The sequence below is a fragment of the Quercus robur genome, chromosome 10, assembly GCF_932294415.1.
Source record: "Quercus robur chromosome 10, dhQueRobu3.1, whole genome shotgun sequence".
NCBI classification, from domain to species: Eukaryota; Viridiplantae; Streptophyta; class Magnoliopsida; order Fagales; family Fagaceae; genus Quercus; species Quercus robur.
In genome coordinates this window covers 10,571,915-10,590,023 of record NC_065543.1, presented here as the reverse complement: position 1 = coordinate 10,590,023, position 18,109 = coordinate 10,571,915, and the positions used below count along the sequence as shown (strand labels likewise).

The 18,109-nt window shown below is 33.9% G+C and overlaps 1 protein-coding gene and 2 long non-coding RNA genes across 3 annotated transcripts; all 3 read right to left on the bottom strand.

Annotated features, from left to right (window-relative positions):
* Window positions 1-2,207: 2,207 nt before the first annotated feature.
* Window positions 2,208-3,303, bottom strand: LOC126703089 (uncharacterized). Its single transcript, XR_007647932.1, has 3 exons — window positions 3,057-3,303; window positions 2,431-2,501; window positions 2,208-2,282 (listed from the first exon to the last, which is right to left on the bottom strand). It is a non-coding gene; the product is annotated as an uncharacterized LOC126703089 (long non-coding RNA).
* Window positions 3,304-6,596: 3,293 nt separating this feature from the next.
* Window positions 6,597-7,260, bottom strand: LOC126702796 (uncharacterized). The gene is made up of 2 exons (XR_007647851.1): window positions 7,094-7,260; window positions 6,597-6,664 (listed from the first exon to the last, which is right to left on the bottom strand). It is a non-coding gene; the product is annotated as an uncharacterized LOC126702796 (long non-coding RNA).
* A 2,961-nt stretch (window positions 7,261-10,221) lies between these two features.
* On the bottom strand, window positions 10,222-14,259 carry LOC126703703 (B-box zinc finger protein 24-like). The gene is made up of 3 exons (XM_050402758.1): window positions 13,603-14,259; window positions 11,367-11,666; window positions 10,222-10,680 (listed from the first exon to the last, which is right to left on the bottom strand). Exons 1-3 carry the CDS (start codon window positions 13,783-13,785, stop codon window positions 10,450-10,452), a joined length of 714 nt encoding a protein of 237 aa, XP_050258715.1. The 5' UTR covers window positions 13,786-14,259; the 3' UTR covers window positions 10,222-10,449.
* Between the last annotated feature and the right edge of the window lie 3,850 nt (window positions 14,260-18,109).

The following is an 18,109-nucleotide window of genomic DNA, read 5'->3' as shown; positions in this document are numbered from 1 at the left end:
ATGCACGGGAAAGCTATTGTGTATAAATTTAATGAAATAGAAATGTATGAAACACAAATTTAAGTTTAAAATAAAATGAAGAATTAAATCTTTAATATCCTCAACTATCCATAAAATGTATGAAACACAAATTTAAAGAACTACTTAATCAATATTTCAAATAAATTGAGAAAAAATACTTTAAAGTGTTTTTTGTATCTTCTTCCTTTATTGCTTCGTAATAGTCACTGAATATGTTATTTTGTTTTAATTTTAAAATTTAAACTATCAATTAGGGTCTTGCATCTGACTGATTAATAAAATAAAAATTATGCAATGGCAATGGTTGGAATCTTGCTTATAATAACCTAAGAAAAGAAGTGGCACAATTTTATGGGACTTCATACTACATTATTTGATTAATTTTGCTGAAGGTAGCATTATGTATGCAATTAATATACAATTTCTTAAATCATATGCCATGTACACCCAAATCCATGTATGTTCATTTGGTGTGCTCACTTCTATTCCTTTGCCTTTACCTTTACCTGATTTTGTGGACTTGCTAATAATCCTCCAACAAAAGCAAAACCGTTAGCACATTATGTTAATGATCAGTTTAGAACCCTGCATTTATGGTTTTCACATTTTTGTTAGTTCCAAATGATAAACAAAAGTCATCTTTGATCTACTTGGGAACACTCATTTGCTATTTATCTTTACTGCATTACAGATATGACATGGCTTCAAACCGTTAGCAGTAGGAGTTGCATGTTCCAAAAAACACTCATTTGTGAGCTATAATAAAACTCATTCGATTGTGAACTATAGTAATTATCATTTGTGTGCTGCAAGTACTCTTACCAAACCACAAATTTACTCTATCTCAGCAAATAGAAAAAGAGGGTAAAGCAAGGAAAAAAGAAGAATGGTTCATGTGTGAGTGATTGATGTTAATTGACGTGGTCGTTTGTCTTTGTCTTATTTGTATAGACCTCAATGTACAGCTTTACGTGTTTGTTTGAATGGATGTAAGTGCTATATAATGTCTTAGTTGTAACCTTAATAGAGTAAACAATTCATTCAGCCCAAGAAAAACAATTGTCTATGTAAATTAAATGAGGAAGAGGCAAAATTAAAGAGCTTTTTTTGGGGTAAATGTTCAAATAATTCAAGCAAATTTAATAAAATTAAATAAAAAAGGGCCCACTGTTCTTCCAAAAATAAAATTATTGGTCCCACTATCATGAAATCATTTTTTGTTGAAGCCTAGACAAAATCCTTCCTATGAAACTTCAAATCCAACTAAACTGAAAATACTCAAAAAGAACACGAAATTAAAACTCAAGAAGAATATCAAAATTCAATGTTCAATACCAATGCCACCACAAAATGCCCTATCAAATCAGCAAAACTCTAATGTAATGAGACTTTACAATTGTAGACTCACAATTCATTTCCAATAATATATTGAAAAACACCAAGCCACCTTTAAATCACACTAAAAAAAATTTAAATACAAAAGCTGTTGCTCTTGGCCTAATAAGTGAAACTTTTAAATTACATTAACACTTTTCTTAAAATAAGTAGGTTGCCGAATTAAATAAATTCTACTCATTTTTCATATCATCATGACTTATGATTGATACATAACAAAAATTAGTCAATTACCAATAGCAACTAAAACCAAGAGTCACAAACCATAAAGTGGCTATAAACTAATGCAAGAGTAAGTAAGGCATTTTGTCAAACACATGGTGTGCACAAAATTTCAATGTCTTAGTTATTAACGTTTGTTATTATTAAAAAAAAAAAAAAAAAATTAAAACAGAAATACACATCCTATTGACAAATTGACAGTTCCTGTAATGCAACAAAAAACACAACAAACAGGCAGAACAAACAAATTGAGGAGTATTAAATATATGGAACTACATAACTAATCAAATTCTGTCATGAATAATTTAAAGCCAGAAACCCAACTCTTCCATGGGTTTTTTATTCCTCACCAAAATGTCTAACATTTTTTTTATGTCGCCAAAGCAAATGTGGTGTAATTTGGAAAATTGACTAAAGTTGTCTAAATTAAAACATACAATGGAAAAACAATATTTCTATCAAATTAGTGGAAGGAACCAAAAAGACAGTAGCGTGACAGTAAAGAATAGATTGAGCAATAACAGTAGTGTGACAGTAAACAATGAAAGGGAACAATGAAAGAAATCAATTTACCATAGTGATTTTGCTAGCAGACCAGTAGTGCAAGGCTACTCTGTTCTTTCTCCTTAACCTTCGTTGGGTTTCTTTTCACAGAGAGAAAAGAGAAAGCATAAAACAGAAAAATGAAAAGAAGAAAACAAAAAGTCAACAATGTTAGTGAAGAAGAGATTGAGCAATAACAGTAGCGTGACAGTAAACAATGAAAGGGAACAATAAAAGAAATCAATTTACCATAGTGATTTTACTGGCAGACCGATGGTGCAAGGCTACTCTGTTCTTTCTTCTTAACCTTCAATGGGTTTCTTCTCACAGAGGGAAAAGAGAAAACAGCAAACGGAAAAACGATAAGAAGAAAACAAAAAGTCAGCAATGCATATAAACAATAAGTAATTACAAACCTATCTCACCGTCAATACCAATCCCAATATCTGACATATGAATCATACAAAATTCAAACCCATAGCTTTGTTTCCACTAAAATTTCAAATACACAATCCCAAAGAATCAGAATTTAAAATTCCTTATGAATTTCGAATTTGCATCAAGAATTAAAAGGCTTACAAATCAACGCCTACAGAGAAACTCACTAAAATCAAGTTTCTAAGTGGTAGCCACATGAATCTAGATAAGAATTCACAAAATTAAATCCAAAAAAAAAAAAAAAAAACCCTAACAATACCCAACAACAGTATTTGCAAAAGAACTGAATAAAAAATCAAAATATTACTTAAGCAACAACAGTAATTCAGTTAAGGAATCAACAAAAAGAAGCAAAGCCAATGAACATTAAAAAACAAATATTTAGAAAGAGAAAGAGAGAGGGAAAGATTAGATACATGATATTAAGACCATCTCACCTGCTTAACTTGGCCTGCGACATTGGAGATTTTGTGATGGCTATGATGGGTAACGGCTCAGTTATGGGTGGGAGAGATGGCTATGGTCATCAGGGATACAGAGAGAATGGCTTGGAGAGGCAGAGAGCACGGCTGCTTTTAGACTTTTAGGGTTTTTTGTTTGAGAGATAGTTGGCTTTTAATTTTATGTTTTTTTTTTAATACTGTACTGACGTGGAATTATGTTTTTTTTTAATACTGTGCTGACGTGGAAATTTGTGGGAGTTTCAAAAGTTTCGGTTTTATATATATATATATATATATAGATTATCCATTCATCCAAAAAAAAAAAAAAAAAAAGACAACCATATGGGAAGAACAAATGGTTCTTCGTGCAAGTGAATGTGTTACAGTAAATTAAAATCAATGAAAGATTGAGAGACAATGTGTTGCACATCAGTTGCTATGTGACCAAACTGTGCTAGTGATCTATAGCCACTTCATAGGGTGTTGATGAGAATCAAGGAGTCCCCTTCCAATATAATCTGATCCAAACCATGTTCTGCAGCAAATTCCACTACCCTTCTACCTGCAAGTGCTTCCAACTCGATAACCGTGAATGGCAAAGGAATTTTTTGTGAGAGAGATGCCATCACCAAGCCTTGCTCATTTCTTATCATTGCCCTGATTCCTGCTCAGTTTTCTTTAGCAAAAAGGGCGCCATCAGAATTAATTTTATACTATGAAGCGTTTGGAGGTTGCCAAGAAGTTTCTGGGAGGATCCACTGTGGAGTTGGGTTTGCTTGTAATGCCGAGAACTCCTGAAACCGATCCTTGGCCTGTTGAAGAAGCTGTCTCAGTGTAACAGTTCGTTTATCTAGGCGTATATTGTTTCTTCGGGTCCACACTACCCAGATGACCATTGAGAAGAGATTGGGGTCCTAATTTTCAATCAATATGTAGCCAAGTAAATCAATAAAGTTGTCACATTGTTTTAGCCTGCTGTGATTCCATAGGGGGACTTCTTATCATAATTCAACAAGTTTCGGATAGAGGTACAGGGCATGGTGAACATTTTCATGTTGGTCTTTGCATAGATCACATCTGTCATCCGTGCTAACCCGGCGTTTCACCAAATTCATCTTTGTTGGAAGGGAGTTTTGGCATGCTCTCCAAACCAAATTTTTGACTTTGTCGGATACTTTCAATTGCCATATAGCCTGCCACAATGGTTTTAACGAATCAGAACTCAAGGGACCCGGTTGTTGCCTATGAATTTCTGCCAATAACAATTGGTATCCAGACTTCACGGTATACTCCCCATCTGCATTAAAATCCAAGTTAAGATGTCACTCTGCTGAGTGCGACAGAGAGGTATTTTTCTCACCTCAGCTGCTTCAAAATCCAGTAGGCATTGATCAAGCAACTCCTCCTTCCATACCCCATTATCCTAATCCATAAACTGACATACCTTCATTCCTATGTCCATGTTCTGGATTGGTGATACAATCTTTGGCCTATACTTGACAGGAACCCAATTATCTCCCCAAAAACTGATTGATCTTCCATCTGCAGTTCTCCAAATCCCACCTTTTCTAATAACATCTCTCCCTTTCATAATACTTTTCCAAGCATGCGAAGCAGAGATTGAAGTCTTCGCTTCCATAATAGAGCAGTCCCGAAAAAATTTGGTTCTAGTCCCTATAAGATGGCACGTCAATTTTCATTTTGACTCTATCATTTAAGGCACTGAAACTGATCACTTTAAATTTTAGGAACTAAAGATCACTTATAGGCTAAACATGATAGGATGAGTGCATTTAGTTCTAAAAATTTAAGCTATAAGAAACTCGAAAATTGTTACGTGGTTGATGGATTGGCTGTTTTACAAAGTAGCGGTGACATTATCATACTCATAAATTGGGGCCAAAATGGCTCATTAGCATTAATTTTTGAAATATTTAGCAACAGAGCACTGTTTCGGAAATAATTAGGGAAATACTACTTTTTCTGGTACTCGAGCATGGTGAGCTCGAGTACCATCTTTTCATTGGTCAAACATCTTCTCAAAAAAAAAAACGCCGCTATAGGGCCCGAAAACGTCACTATAGGGCTTAAAAACGCCACTATAGGGCCCCTTGAACCTGTTATGGGGACCTAAAAATTTTTTTGCAGGAAAACGCCGCCATAGGGCCCAAAAACGTCACTATAGGGCTTAAAAACGCCACTATAGGGTCCCTTACCTGTTATGGGGACTTATAAAAAAATTTTGCAGGAAAACACCGCTATAGGGCCCGAAAACGTTACTATAGGGCCCCTTAATCTGGTATGGGGGCTTAAAAACGCCGTTATAGGGACCGAAAACGTCACTATAGGGCTTTAAAACGCCACTATAGGGCTCCTTGAATATGGGGCGATAGTGGATTAAAAAAACATGGTAGTCGAGCTCACCAAGCTCGAGTACCAGAAAAAGTGGTATTTCCCTAATTATTTCCGAAACAGTGCTTTGTTGCTAAATATTTCAAAAATTAATGCTAATGGGCCATTTTGGCCCATAAATTGGTTCATCTATGTAAAGCCCATTAACACACTTGAAAACCCAACAAAAAGACAGACCCTTCCCCCACTAGTATAAAGCCCAAGTTAAGCCCATACAAAGAAAGGGAATGCAAAGAATGTACAACAATATTTTCTTTCCTTAATTTCAAACTTTGTTTTGGCACTAAATTTAGAAGATTAATTGGTCTGGTTGATAAGTTGAATACAATCACACACTTTAATTGTATGTTTGTTTCTAAAAAAAAAAAAAAAAGATTGGGTAATTATCACACATTGTTTAGGAGAGTGTGTTATGTATAGTATAACTTACTCCATGCCCCCATAAAAGTTATCATGACTTTTGAGTGTGTGTTTGTTTCTCATAAAAAAAATAATTGTAAATAAAATATAAGTTAAATTACAAATTACACCTTATAATTTTGCGTAAAATTTAATTTAGTAATGTAATTTTAAATCTATTCAATTTATTCCTTTGTCTTTTAAATTTATTAAAGCATGGTCTATTTATAATAATTCAATTCCAGTTCCATTGTAGACAAGGAATACATTACTTATTTGGAAATTAATTGATTTAAATTTCAGTACTCCAAAAACAAACACACACACACACAAAACCCAAGAAACCCCCCCCCCCCCCCCCCCAAAAATAATTTTTTATTCTACACAAAATAGTATAAAAGATTTGTATTCCAACTGAAATATCCAATTAACTTTCCAAATCACAATAAGTATTTAAGGCAATTTTCCAATAATCTCCGCCTTAAATCACTATTTCCCCCCCACTTTTTTGGTATAGTTCTACCACAATCAAAGCAAATTTTTACTTAAAAAAAGAAAAAAACAAAGACTCGAGCTATCAACCACTTCGCCACCTCTCCCAAAGACTTCTATTTTATTATTATTTTACTTTCTATTGGAATGTGGATATATGAAGTGATATAAATCACTTCCATAACTTAATTTATACTTGTGGGGAGAATTTTTGCTTCAAAGGCCAAGGGCTAGACCATGTTGGAACCTTAGGCAATTTTTGTTGTCCCACATTGGAAAGAAAGCCTCCCTCTTTGCACCTTATAAGGCATTAACCAAACTAGTGGTACTCTATCACTGGGGACAATTTTTGCTTCCAAGGCCAAGGGCTAGACCATGTTGGAACATTAGACAATTTTTGTTGTCCCACATTGGAAAGAAAGCCTCCCTCTTTGCACCATCCTTTTATTGTGGGCTCCTAGCCCATGTTGGAACATTAGGCAATTTTTGTTGTCCCACATTGGAAAGAAAGCCTCCCTCTTTGCACCATCCTTTTATTGTGGGCTCCTAGCCCATGTTGGAACATTAGGCAATTTTTGTTGTCCCACATTGGAAAGAAAGCCTCCCTCTTTGCACCATCCTTTTATTGTGGGGACAAGTTTTGCTTCAAAGGCCAAGGGCTAGACCATGTTAGAACCTTAGGCAATTTTTGTTGTCCCACATTGGAAAGAAAGCCTCTCTCTTTGCACCTTATAAGGCATGAACCAATGGTGATAGAGTACCACTAGTTTGGTATCCTTTTATTGTGGGGACAATTTTTGCTACAAAGGCCAAGGGCTAGACCATGTTGGAACCTTAGGCAATTTTTGTTGTCCCACATTGGAAGGAAAGCCTTCCTCTTCATGCCATATAACCAAACTAGTGGTATTCTATCACCATTGGTCATCCCTTATATGGCATGAAGAGGAAGGCTTTCCTTCCAATGTGGGACAACAAAAATTGCCTAAGGTTCCAACATGGTCTAGCCCTTGGCCTTTGAAGCAAAAATTGTCCCCACAATACTCATGTATGCTTGGATTGCAAACTTGTATAAAACATAATCCTCTCCGAGATTTCACATGTTTCATCCATCCTAATTCACAATTTTGGATATACACCACTATTGGTTTCTTTATTACCGTCTCCTCTCTCCCTGTGTGTGTGTGTTAAAATACTTAGTATTCTAAAAAAAAAAAAAAAAAAAAACTTAATTCACACTTAATCATCCACTTAATTAACCAAGCTTTGATACCACTTGTTGGAACTCAACCGAGTCTTATTTGAATTATGAAAAGTAATTAATAATAGGACTCTTTCTCAATTTTTGAAAATCCATATTTCAGTGTTTGATTCTTGTTAGCTGCTCTTGGTTGCAGGCTTGCAGCAATTGTTTTTGTTTTCTGCTGCATTGTTGCTTTCTTTATATGTTTGTTGATCAATGAAATTTTTACTCAATTCATTAAAAAAAAAAAAAAAATTGGACATTAAACCTAGCTTTATCCTACATAAGTTGTAATATTGCTACCGTTTTATTCAATGACTTTACTCTTGGTGACAGTTTTCTGTGTCTTCAAATGCTATATCAAGCATAGAAGACCTGAATAATAATCATTTTGGATAGAGCTGAGCTAAAGATGTTACTTCTAGACAACCAAATATACGGAAAAAAAAAATAATAGAGAAAAAACTCACGTCAAGGTTACTTCCGACATCTAGATTGGTAGGTTCAATGAAGAATTTAGTAAGTTGCTTGTAAAATTAAAAACTAAATTTAATATACGTGACAATACGTTAATTGTTTTGGCCATTTGGTTGGTACAAAACAACAATCCTAATAAGCTAAGCTTAAACTCAAAAGTAAATAAAATAAATTAAAGTCTAGTATAGAATAAAAATTATGAATTTCATGCACCAAAAATTCTGTGAACTAAGTCTAGTATAGAATAAAAATTAAAATAACATTCGTCTTTTCTATAAAAAATAATTAGTTTGTAACCCATACATATGCATGGATACATTTTAAAATATACAATTAGATGGATAGAATAATTCATACATAAGTTACATACTATTCATGATCATTTATATATTTTGTTAACTCTTATAAAGTTTTGTAAGAATATTATTTGGTAGAAAATGCAAATTGTTCATGCTTGTTTATTTTATTTTAGGGGAAAAAAGAAGAAGATTTTATTACTTTTTTACTTAATTTGTTATTCTGATGCAATCAATTTATTTCAATTGTGCATTTTCCAAATAAGATATAGCAATCAATTTTTTGAACGTGGTAGACTTTTTCATTGAAATTTATATTTGAAATTATATGATAGCGCATATGATAGCGCATTTGGAAATTAAATTGGGCACAATGATAGATTAACTCTACACAAGAACTATTGCATCTATTACATTGAGGGTGACCTTTGATTTCCACAATGGAATTAAAGGTGTGTGGGTGATAGACAAATGTGTAATAACCTCCAGACAGGTGGCCATTATATGTGTTACTTGAGATTTGGGTTTTTGCTAAGAATACATTTGGTATGTGCAGGATAATTACAATTTGCACAATAGTAGAACCAATGCTTTGGGTCTCGTTCTTCTTCACAAATATCATAATAATATTCCTCAAAGTCATATTCAGCGGTATAACAAAGAGTAAAGGAATGCTTATGTTGCTTGTACCTATTTGTGGTAGTGTGGCACATTTGAAGTCTGGCAAATTCACAAATGGTATAATGAAATATTGGGTAACTTTCAAAATCATAACTACTGCATTTTTGTTCAAATATAATGCTAGAGAGAAAAAGTTAGTGCTAATGACCATGGTGGGCAAGGATGTCTGAGATTGAACTACATAAAACATCGAGACTAAACTTGCATGGCTCACAACTATACTTGAATCCATTGCAATAACGCTCACATGCATAATACCAAAATGTCCTACCACTCAAATAAGGTGACTTTGGGAATAGAGTGAGTGGGTGTCTCTTTTGAGTGTGTAATTTAGCACAAGATACATGAAAAAAGAAGCTACAACTCACACAACTATAAGAGGGGGGGGGGGGGGGGGGGGGGGGGGGGGGGATGTCTTGTACACACCCATCGCATTTTTCAATATTTAGAAACTCATCACCAAAAAGCTTTAATTTATGCTTATGACTAAAGTGTTTAATTTATGTGGCTATTTCAATTCCATGCTTCCCCACTTGGATTTTTGTGACTTTATAAGCTGCTAAGTCAACTGATCGATTGAGCTATAGATCTTCATTCTCCTCTTAAAAGTTCTCTTCTATTTATGTAGTCCGCAGCACAATCAAGGTGGGCTATGAAATCACATTTGAAGCAATAGTAAAACCCATAGTTTGCGTTCACCTTTTGAACACAAATCTGAAAAAATCAAGAGTTGGATTGATGAAGTACAACTTCAAGAGAAGAATGGGTGAGATGGAGGGGATGCTTATGACGTACAACTTTGAGTCTATGTGGCAATGAAGCACAACTATTATCAATCCAGAAACCAGCACACTGATTAGGTATAAGGACACTGATTAGGCACACTAATATCAGTCCATACACCACTTTTTCAAACCAAATAGGGCCTAAGCATAGAAACCAAAATTATACCAAGGGCAAGACATATCTTGCGTGTATGTATAAGGACCTATTGCCGTATTCTAGGCAAATAGCGAGAGTACTAACCATCACAATGGGTAGCTCATTTCATTAGCTAGCTAATTCATATGGAATAAATCTCTGGCTTGCTTCTGTCAGCTCTTTGGTTATCTATTGGAAAGAGTGGCACTCTTTTCTTTCTATCTATAAAGAAGTACTAAAGTTGAGTGCAAACTTCACAAATTATAAGAGTAGACAAAAATTACATATTGAGAGTGAACAGAACCAATTCCCCTAAACTAAACCTTTTAGCTAGAAAGATCAGCAACTCCTAAAATGCATTTTCAACTCATTGCACACATATACATACATGCATACATAAATACACACACGTACTTGTGGAAGTATGATTGTATAATTCATCAACACATAAAATTCCTTTGTATGACTTCTAGCCAAGATCAGGAACAGTGAAGTGCTCATCATCATCCTCTGGGAATTCGATTCTCGGCTTCTTGTAAGGCATGTTGGATTTGACAGGTCTGTATGAGGTAAAATTGCTTGGCTGTGACATTGGAAGCTGAGGAACTTCCGCTGCTGCTAAGGCCTCCTGAGGAAATTGGTCAGCAAAAAGTCCCATGTCTGCTATCCATTCAAGCTCTCCTAGTTCAAGTGGCTCTTTCTGCAGAATAGAACAAATGGGAATCCCACAGAATTACAAGGGTGGTTAAAAAGGCAAACCAAATTATCAATTTAAAATTTTCATCAATTTCCAATGTAATAGCAAACCAATGTTGAAAATTGTTGAGTTCAGAAAATTGTGCGTATGCCTTCCAGGGAATGATAACATGTAAAGACAGGAAACCAAAATGAAGTCCTGAAATCTAGAAAAAACCATTTTAAGTGCACATTACTTGGCTAAGCCCATTTTATGTAAACAACACCACACTTCTTTTATCCAGATGTCTCTTAGAATCAGATGGTGTTAATTTAATGCTAAAATTACAAAATTTATAGCATTATTAACATACATAAAAAGTGAAATATATGCTTCATTCTAGTGACACACATTATTCTTCCTAGGTCGCAAATTCACTTGAAGTTTACGAAACCCAAAGTATTACTGAGCTGCCAAATGAAATATTCAAAATGAATACATATAATCTTATGCTAATATTAAATATGGCTGATGATTTGCAGAACCTATCTTTTGAGTTACATGAACCACAAGATGGAAAAATTTGTATGATACCTGGCTATATGATCCCCAAGTTTCCCATTCCTAAAATTCATTATGAAGACAATGGAGTCTAAATTATTGTAATGAGTAAATACAGGTTGACTTAAAAAAAAAAAAAAAATTCTTACCTTGTCAGAGGGTTCAGAATCAGAAAAATGTAGGAATTCATCAAGAGCCCACTGAGATGAAAAGCTAGAAGCTTGTTGTGTGGGCGTTTTCAAGGAAACCTGTTGTTTGTTCTCATTCGGAGGCTCCAAGCTACTTTTCTCAGTTTCCTTATTACAACCGGAGCTCAAAGCAACACGGATTCCAGTGGCCAGGAATCGCTGATGGTTTGCTGAAAGGCTACCAGCTGAATGAATTGGTTCATCGCAATCCTGACAAAAGAGGGCTCTGTCTTCGACACAGAAAATGAAAGCAGCCTTATCCTGTTTTATTGAGAGAGAGAGAGAGAGAGAGTAAGGGTAATAGAGATAGTCCTTACAACCAAAATGAAGTCCTCTTTCTCAAATCAGAAGATTGTGAAGCAAACACTAATCAGTAAGGGTAAATACATAGATTGAATCATCTAATTCTATAATTAGCAAACATACAGAAGTATTAAACATAATACAACTATGTCCCAAGATATAGAAAAATTCCTAGAGTTATCTACAGAAAGAAATTTATTATATAACATTATTTTTTTTGATAAGTAATAAGATATGTTGATAAAAAGGAACACCCAAGTGCACCGGAAGTGAACAAGGGATAGGAAATCAAATACAAAAATTACAAGAGTCTAGGAAAACAATAAAAGAAGGGAAAGATTTATTTTGCAAAGCAAACAACCAATCCCGTAATGTTCTAAAAAAGAGAAGCTTGAGGTCCGGAATAGATCTCTCAGAATCTTCAAAACATCTACTATTCCTCTCCCTCCAAAGGCACCACAATAAGCAATGAGGAATGATAGACCAAATAAAACCATTTCGATGACGACCAAAGCTGCCTTGCCAACAACGCAGTAGCCCCAAAACAGAGTGTGGCATAACCCAAGAAACTCCAAAAAGACCCAAAACCATAGACCATAGATCCGAAGCAAAAGGACAATGAAGGAATAGATGGTCAATCGATTCACCATTTCTCTTACACATGTAGCACCAATCCAAAATCCATACCTTCCTTTTACGTAAATTATCAATCGTCAAGCATTTCCCTAAGGCAGCAGTCCAAACAAAGAAAGCAACTCTAGAGGGAATCTTCTGCTTCCAAATACTTTTCCAAGGAAAACCAAAGAAGGCGGAGCCAGCTAAAATTCTATAATAATCACTAACCAAGAAACCCTTAACTTTGCTAGGAATCCAACACAATTTATCCTCACCTAGCCCCCTTATAGAAGAACCATAAATGGTTTCCAAGAAATCAGACATAGTACGATCCAATTTAAACACTGAATTTATGGTCAGCAGTTGGTGGTGAGCAAATCAATCAATTTATAATTGATATTGTTTTAAAAGCAGGCATCATTTTCACCACCTGGTCAGCTGCATATCTTCAACCATTTTGTTGATTTTAAAAATCCTCCAATCACATAATTTGTCCAATACTCTAATCAGAACGCTGTCCTACTCATGGGATAATTGTATTGATTTTGAAAAGTGGCAGGGTACAGTGTTCTCAAGAAAGAATAGGAGGCCAATGTTTCATGCCCTATTAGGATGACTTAAAAGATCCTATAAAATTAGAGAAGAAAAGAGGTATCGTAGTCTTTATCTTAAGGGCATTCATACATTCACAGGAGATCCGGGTATTAAGGTTTTGTTTAGTCTGTGAGAGCACTAGAATCCAATTCTATTGGATTTTGGATTTGTGAGAGATAAGAGGTAGAAAGGCTTGTCATTCTCGTTGCTGATATTGGATTTCTTTTCCCTTTACCACCACACAAATCCTTCTCTTTATTGCTTGATTTTATCAACAAATTGATAACAGGGCAAGGCGATTGCATTATGCATAGCACAAGGTAAGATATGAATTAACCCCCTAGAATACCATTTGTTTTTAGAGCATATGATATTAAGCAACAAACTCACATAAAAAGTTGGAATAAAATGCATAAATACACTTCAACAAATATATCTCCCAGCAAAAAAGTTCACATGAAAGAAGGTACAATATTTTGAAAACCATCTACTTAAATCTAATGCCTCAAATTACAGATTTTGATGCTTCGTACATGCTATTAAGAATTGTAAACACCAAGCAAATAAACCTATAAATTCAATCTACCAGTAAATCTGCAGTAAATAAGGAATAGAACTATCCACAATAATAAGAATTGAAAAAAAAAAAAATTATAAAATATAGAAAAGTTAGGAATTCAATTACCTGGCAGATGTCACATCTAGGGAGCTTGTTGGAGTGGCACTGAAGGAGAAGCCTCTGGTGCTTGCTTGCAAGCTTGTTAGCCGCATGAACTTCAACGTCACATTTTGCACACAGTGCTGCCTCGTCTGCACAACAAATAACTGTTGCTGGGGCTTTCTCACACACATCACACTGAATTTTCATCTTCCTTTTATAGATCTCACCCTCCTCTTTCTCAAAAATCTTATCTTTTTCTTTCCAAACTCTCTTATAAAACTAAAAGATACCCACCTCCTTATATCTCTTCTACTTCCTTTTCCAGCTTTCTGATTGTTCGGAATATACAAAATAGACACAGAGATAGCTTTGTTTCAAGATTCAAGAACTACCCAGATAGAGAAACGTTGTTAGAGAGACACTAACAGTACAAAAGGCTTTGTTTTTTCTGTCCTATGAGACTGTTCTAACTTCTAAATCAAAAGTAAGGCCAAACATGTTGAAAGTTTGTCTGGAAAAAAAAGTCTCAAAATGATGGGAAAGAAAGAGAAAAAAAAATTATAAAGGTAAGAGGAAGCAAATATAGTTGTGTGTGTGTGCTTGAACAATGAAGAAGAATCTAAGAAGATACAGAAAGTGAAGTGACTGGAGGAGAACAGAAATGGGTGAGGTTGTGATGATAAGAATTTGGATCTAGCGAATCAAAAACCAGAAAACTAAAGTAGAAGCAACTAGGCTCTGTGGGGTCACTTTTCTATGATCGTGTGGTTTGGAGTCATTGGGGCTGTAACAAGTCACAGTAGCCACCAATTTTTTTTGGGATATTTATTATGAGATTTAGATAGTTCACATGTGCATAGTGTAAAGATCATATAATATATAGATTTTTCAATCTCTAGCGTCCAATTGGAGGTGTTTCTCTTGGGTCTTGCCGTCTTTGCAGATCCCAATTAAGACAATTAATTTTATCTTAATCATGTTTAAAATCAACAAAGTGACAACTGGTTATAGACACTTGCATTAATTAAGGTTGGTACTCCAAGTTCTAGAAAGATTTTCTATTGTGAAAGATCAAGTTGTTTTGGGGATAAATAACCAATATGTTCAGAACATAAATTTTGGGTTTGCTTAACAAATATTAAGACAAATTTATACAAGCCCAAATTCAATTCAACTAGTTACTATTTTGTGTGCATTAGGGTTAGGTATTCACAGTTTTAGAATGTGTTTTTTTGTTTGGAGTCATCAAGTTGTGTTGGTGATAAATAATCAAATATGTTTAGAACTTGACTTTTGGGTTTTCTTAAAGGATAAGACAAGTTTAACACTCTAGAAGGGGTGAAAGAGAAGGGAAGGTATAGGAAGAAAAAAGATTAGTTTTCTTTGTTTGGTTGACATGAGAAAATGAAAAATGCATAAAAGAAAAGGAAAAAACAATCAATGTGCATTTTTTTTTTTAATAAGTGAAAAGTAAAGCATAATTTTTTTCCCCTTTTCTTTGCAAACAAAATAACGGAAATATGAGTTTTTTCTATTTCCTTTTCCTTTCCTCTCTTTTACCAAACATATACACAAAAAATGTGTATCAATCCCTCCCTCAGCTACAACCAAACACGGTATAACAAACCAAATTTCAATTCAACCATGTTGACCCTGTAAAGTAATCCATGTGATGCACATGAATGTATTTGATAAGAGCATTATCATTGGCTCTTTATTTCACCTTTTTAGCTAAATTCAACTAAACTTACTCCAAAATCCTTTGCATCAGGCTCATAAACTCCAACACAAAAATATGAAATCTATAAGAGGTATGTCACTTCAGCTCAATATATATTTCTCCTTTTTTTTTTTAAGCATGAGAGTGCACACATGAGCACACTCTCTAGGGCACCGAATGATGGGCCCTAGGTGATTGTCCTCGTTGATGGCGGCTACATGTTAGTCATTAGGTGGCCAATTTGTGGCATTTTATGTCATGGGTGACTATTCTTCACCATTAGTTGCCAATGAGTGGCATTTTATGTCATGGGTGGCTATTCTTCACCAATAGTGGCCAATTTTAGCCATTCAGTTTGTGTTTTTTTTTTTTTTTTTTTTTTTTTTTTTTTTTTTTTGTGTGTGTGTGTGTGTGTGTGTGTGTTTGAAGCTGTATCTTACTCAGGTTCTTTTAGTAGGTATGTAAGAGTTTGGATATGCATGTTTGTGATGGGAAATTTCTTCGAGTGGACTTTTTTTTTTTTTTTTTTTTTTTTTTTTTTTTTAAGAGAAAGAAACAGAGAGAAGGGGAAAGAAGATATGAAACACACCGCTAATAATAATAATAATAATAATAATCCACTCACCGCTAATAAAACACACCATTAAATATTCAATCATATTGTCAAAATTTTTGCCAAAAGTCTTGTGGCATTTGCTTATTTCTTTTCATTGAATAACATAAAACCAAAAGGTGAGGATAACAATTAAAAAAAAAAAAAAAAAACCAAATGGCTGATCAACTTTACCAAGTTCTAATTTAATGAATCACTAAACAAAGTTTTTTTTTTTTAGATGAAAAGAAACCCAAAGGAAGGTTAGAAAGATGTTTGTTGATCAAGAAAGTTGGAGGCAGAGAAGTTTTTGTATGAATTGATTGTTTATCTTGACCTAAAGACTTAAGACCAAAAGTCCAAGTTAATCAAGTATAGTACAGTAGTCTATAATCTAGCCAAAATGAAAAAAACAAAGGAAGAATTAATGTCGACAGATAAGAGTAGCAAAATACATGAATGCTGACACATAACTGCCCCCATTATTAAGGTATACCTAACATTCATTCAAATTGCGACTCACTAGATTGGCCCAACCTGAATATATTCACGAGCTTCACCGGATATTGCTAGACTTTGTTGAAATTATTCTGTGAACTTTATGTATTACAACTAAGTGTACTCCACATATGAATGATGTACATAAAACTTACATTCATGTGAGAAGAAGATGTAACAGTAACACAGAATAAATCGAATAATTTATTACCGACTTGGATTGAAGCTTTTTTTTACCCCATGAATTTTTTCATTCAATGTAAGCACACATATTTTTAAAATTTTCATTATTGAGACCTTTCGTCAGCAATAACCATCATATTCACATAGACCTACCATATTACTTTCACATGAAACTCTGGCTATAATAGTTAGCTGAATTGGGTTGCCTCACTAGCAATTATGAGAAATCTTGATTAGAATGGTGAGTTGAGAACTCCCCAGGCAAACCTAGCTAGGCCCAGTTGAGGTCCATTCTATTGCAAACTCTTCTTTCTTTCTTTCTTTTTCTTTTTTTCTTTTTTTTTCTTTTTTTTTTTTTTTTTTTTTTTTTTTTTTTTTTTTTTGCTGAGAATTCTATTGCAAACTCTTTAAATCAAAATTGCATCTCTTCAAATATTTCTGCGTGAATTTAGAATATGCTCATTGCTACCTCTGGAGTTCACGTAAATTTCATTCTCTCCTTCTTTTTACTTAGAAAAAAAAATTCCTAAAACCTTATAATTATTTTGGACAAAGTTTAATAGCAAATTTGGTTGTAGCCAATGGCTACAACTCCACTCAATAACTTTTTATTAAATATTAATTTTGATAAATCCAAAGTTGGATTACATTTTTTTCTTATTTATTTTAAGTTTGCAAAATTTCAAAAAGATCAATAAGTATATCACCAACTAAATGTTTAAATTTCAAGTTTTTGTATTATTAAATTATAAATAAAAAACAAATTTATGAGTCAAATAGTAAATAACATTTAATTAGCACGAAATATAATCATATTAATTTTTTTAATAGAAGTTGTAATCATTGACTACAACTAACTTTGTAGTCCTATTGTTATTATTAATATTATTTGTTTTTTCTTTAACTTTCATACTTCTGAAGCTCAAATAGGTTGTGTTGATTTTTCAATCAGAAGAGTAAAGACCCATGTGAGGGAGTCGTTACATAACATTGACACCCTAACACACATAACTTTTTCGTAGAGTAGGTTGATTCATCCTTAAGTGTCCCTATTTAAAAAACTATGTGGTGGTCCATATGTGAATTGTGATGCATTGCATTTTCTTTTTTCATTTTACTTTTTTTTTCCTTGTCTTTTTCGCTCGTTCTATCTGGCTGAACTATATGGTATAGGAAGTTTAGCTATTGAAAAAAAAAAAAAAAAAATCTTGAGACTGGGAGGTATCAATGCAAGCTTGTAGGATCATTGGAACATAATTTATAAGAAGCTTTAAGAAAGCAAAGAGACATAATTTCTAAGTTATTTAATCACTTACCCCTTTTTATTAAATACTTATACAGCTCCGAAACTGAAGTATCCGTGCAAATCATCAAAAGCAAACAAACTTATATGTAAAACTGCTGCAATATTCCGATTACTATCGGAAAATTACATTAAAATTGAAAACAAGATTAACCACAACTATAGTAGGAAACAAGGTTTACCACGCTTTAATTAATTCCTTAGTGACAATACATGTAGTCATGTTGTCACTTAT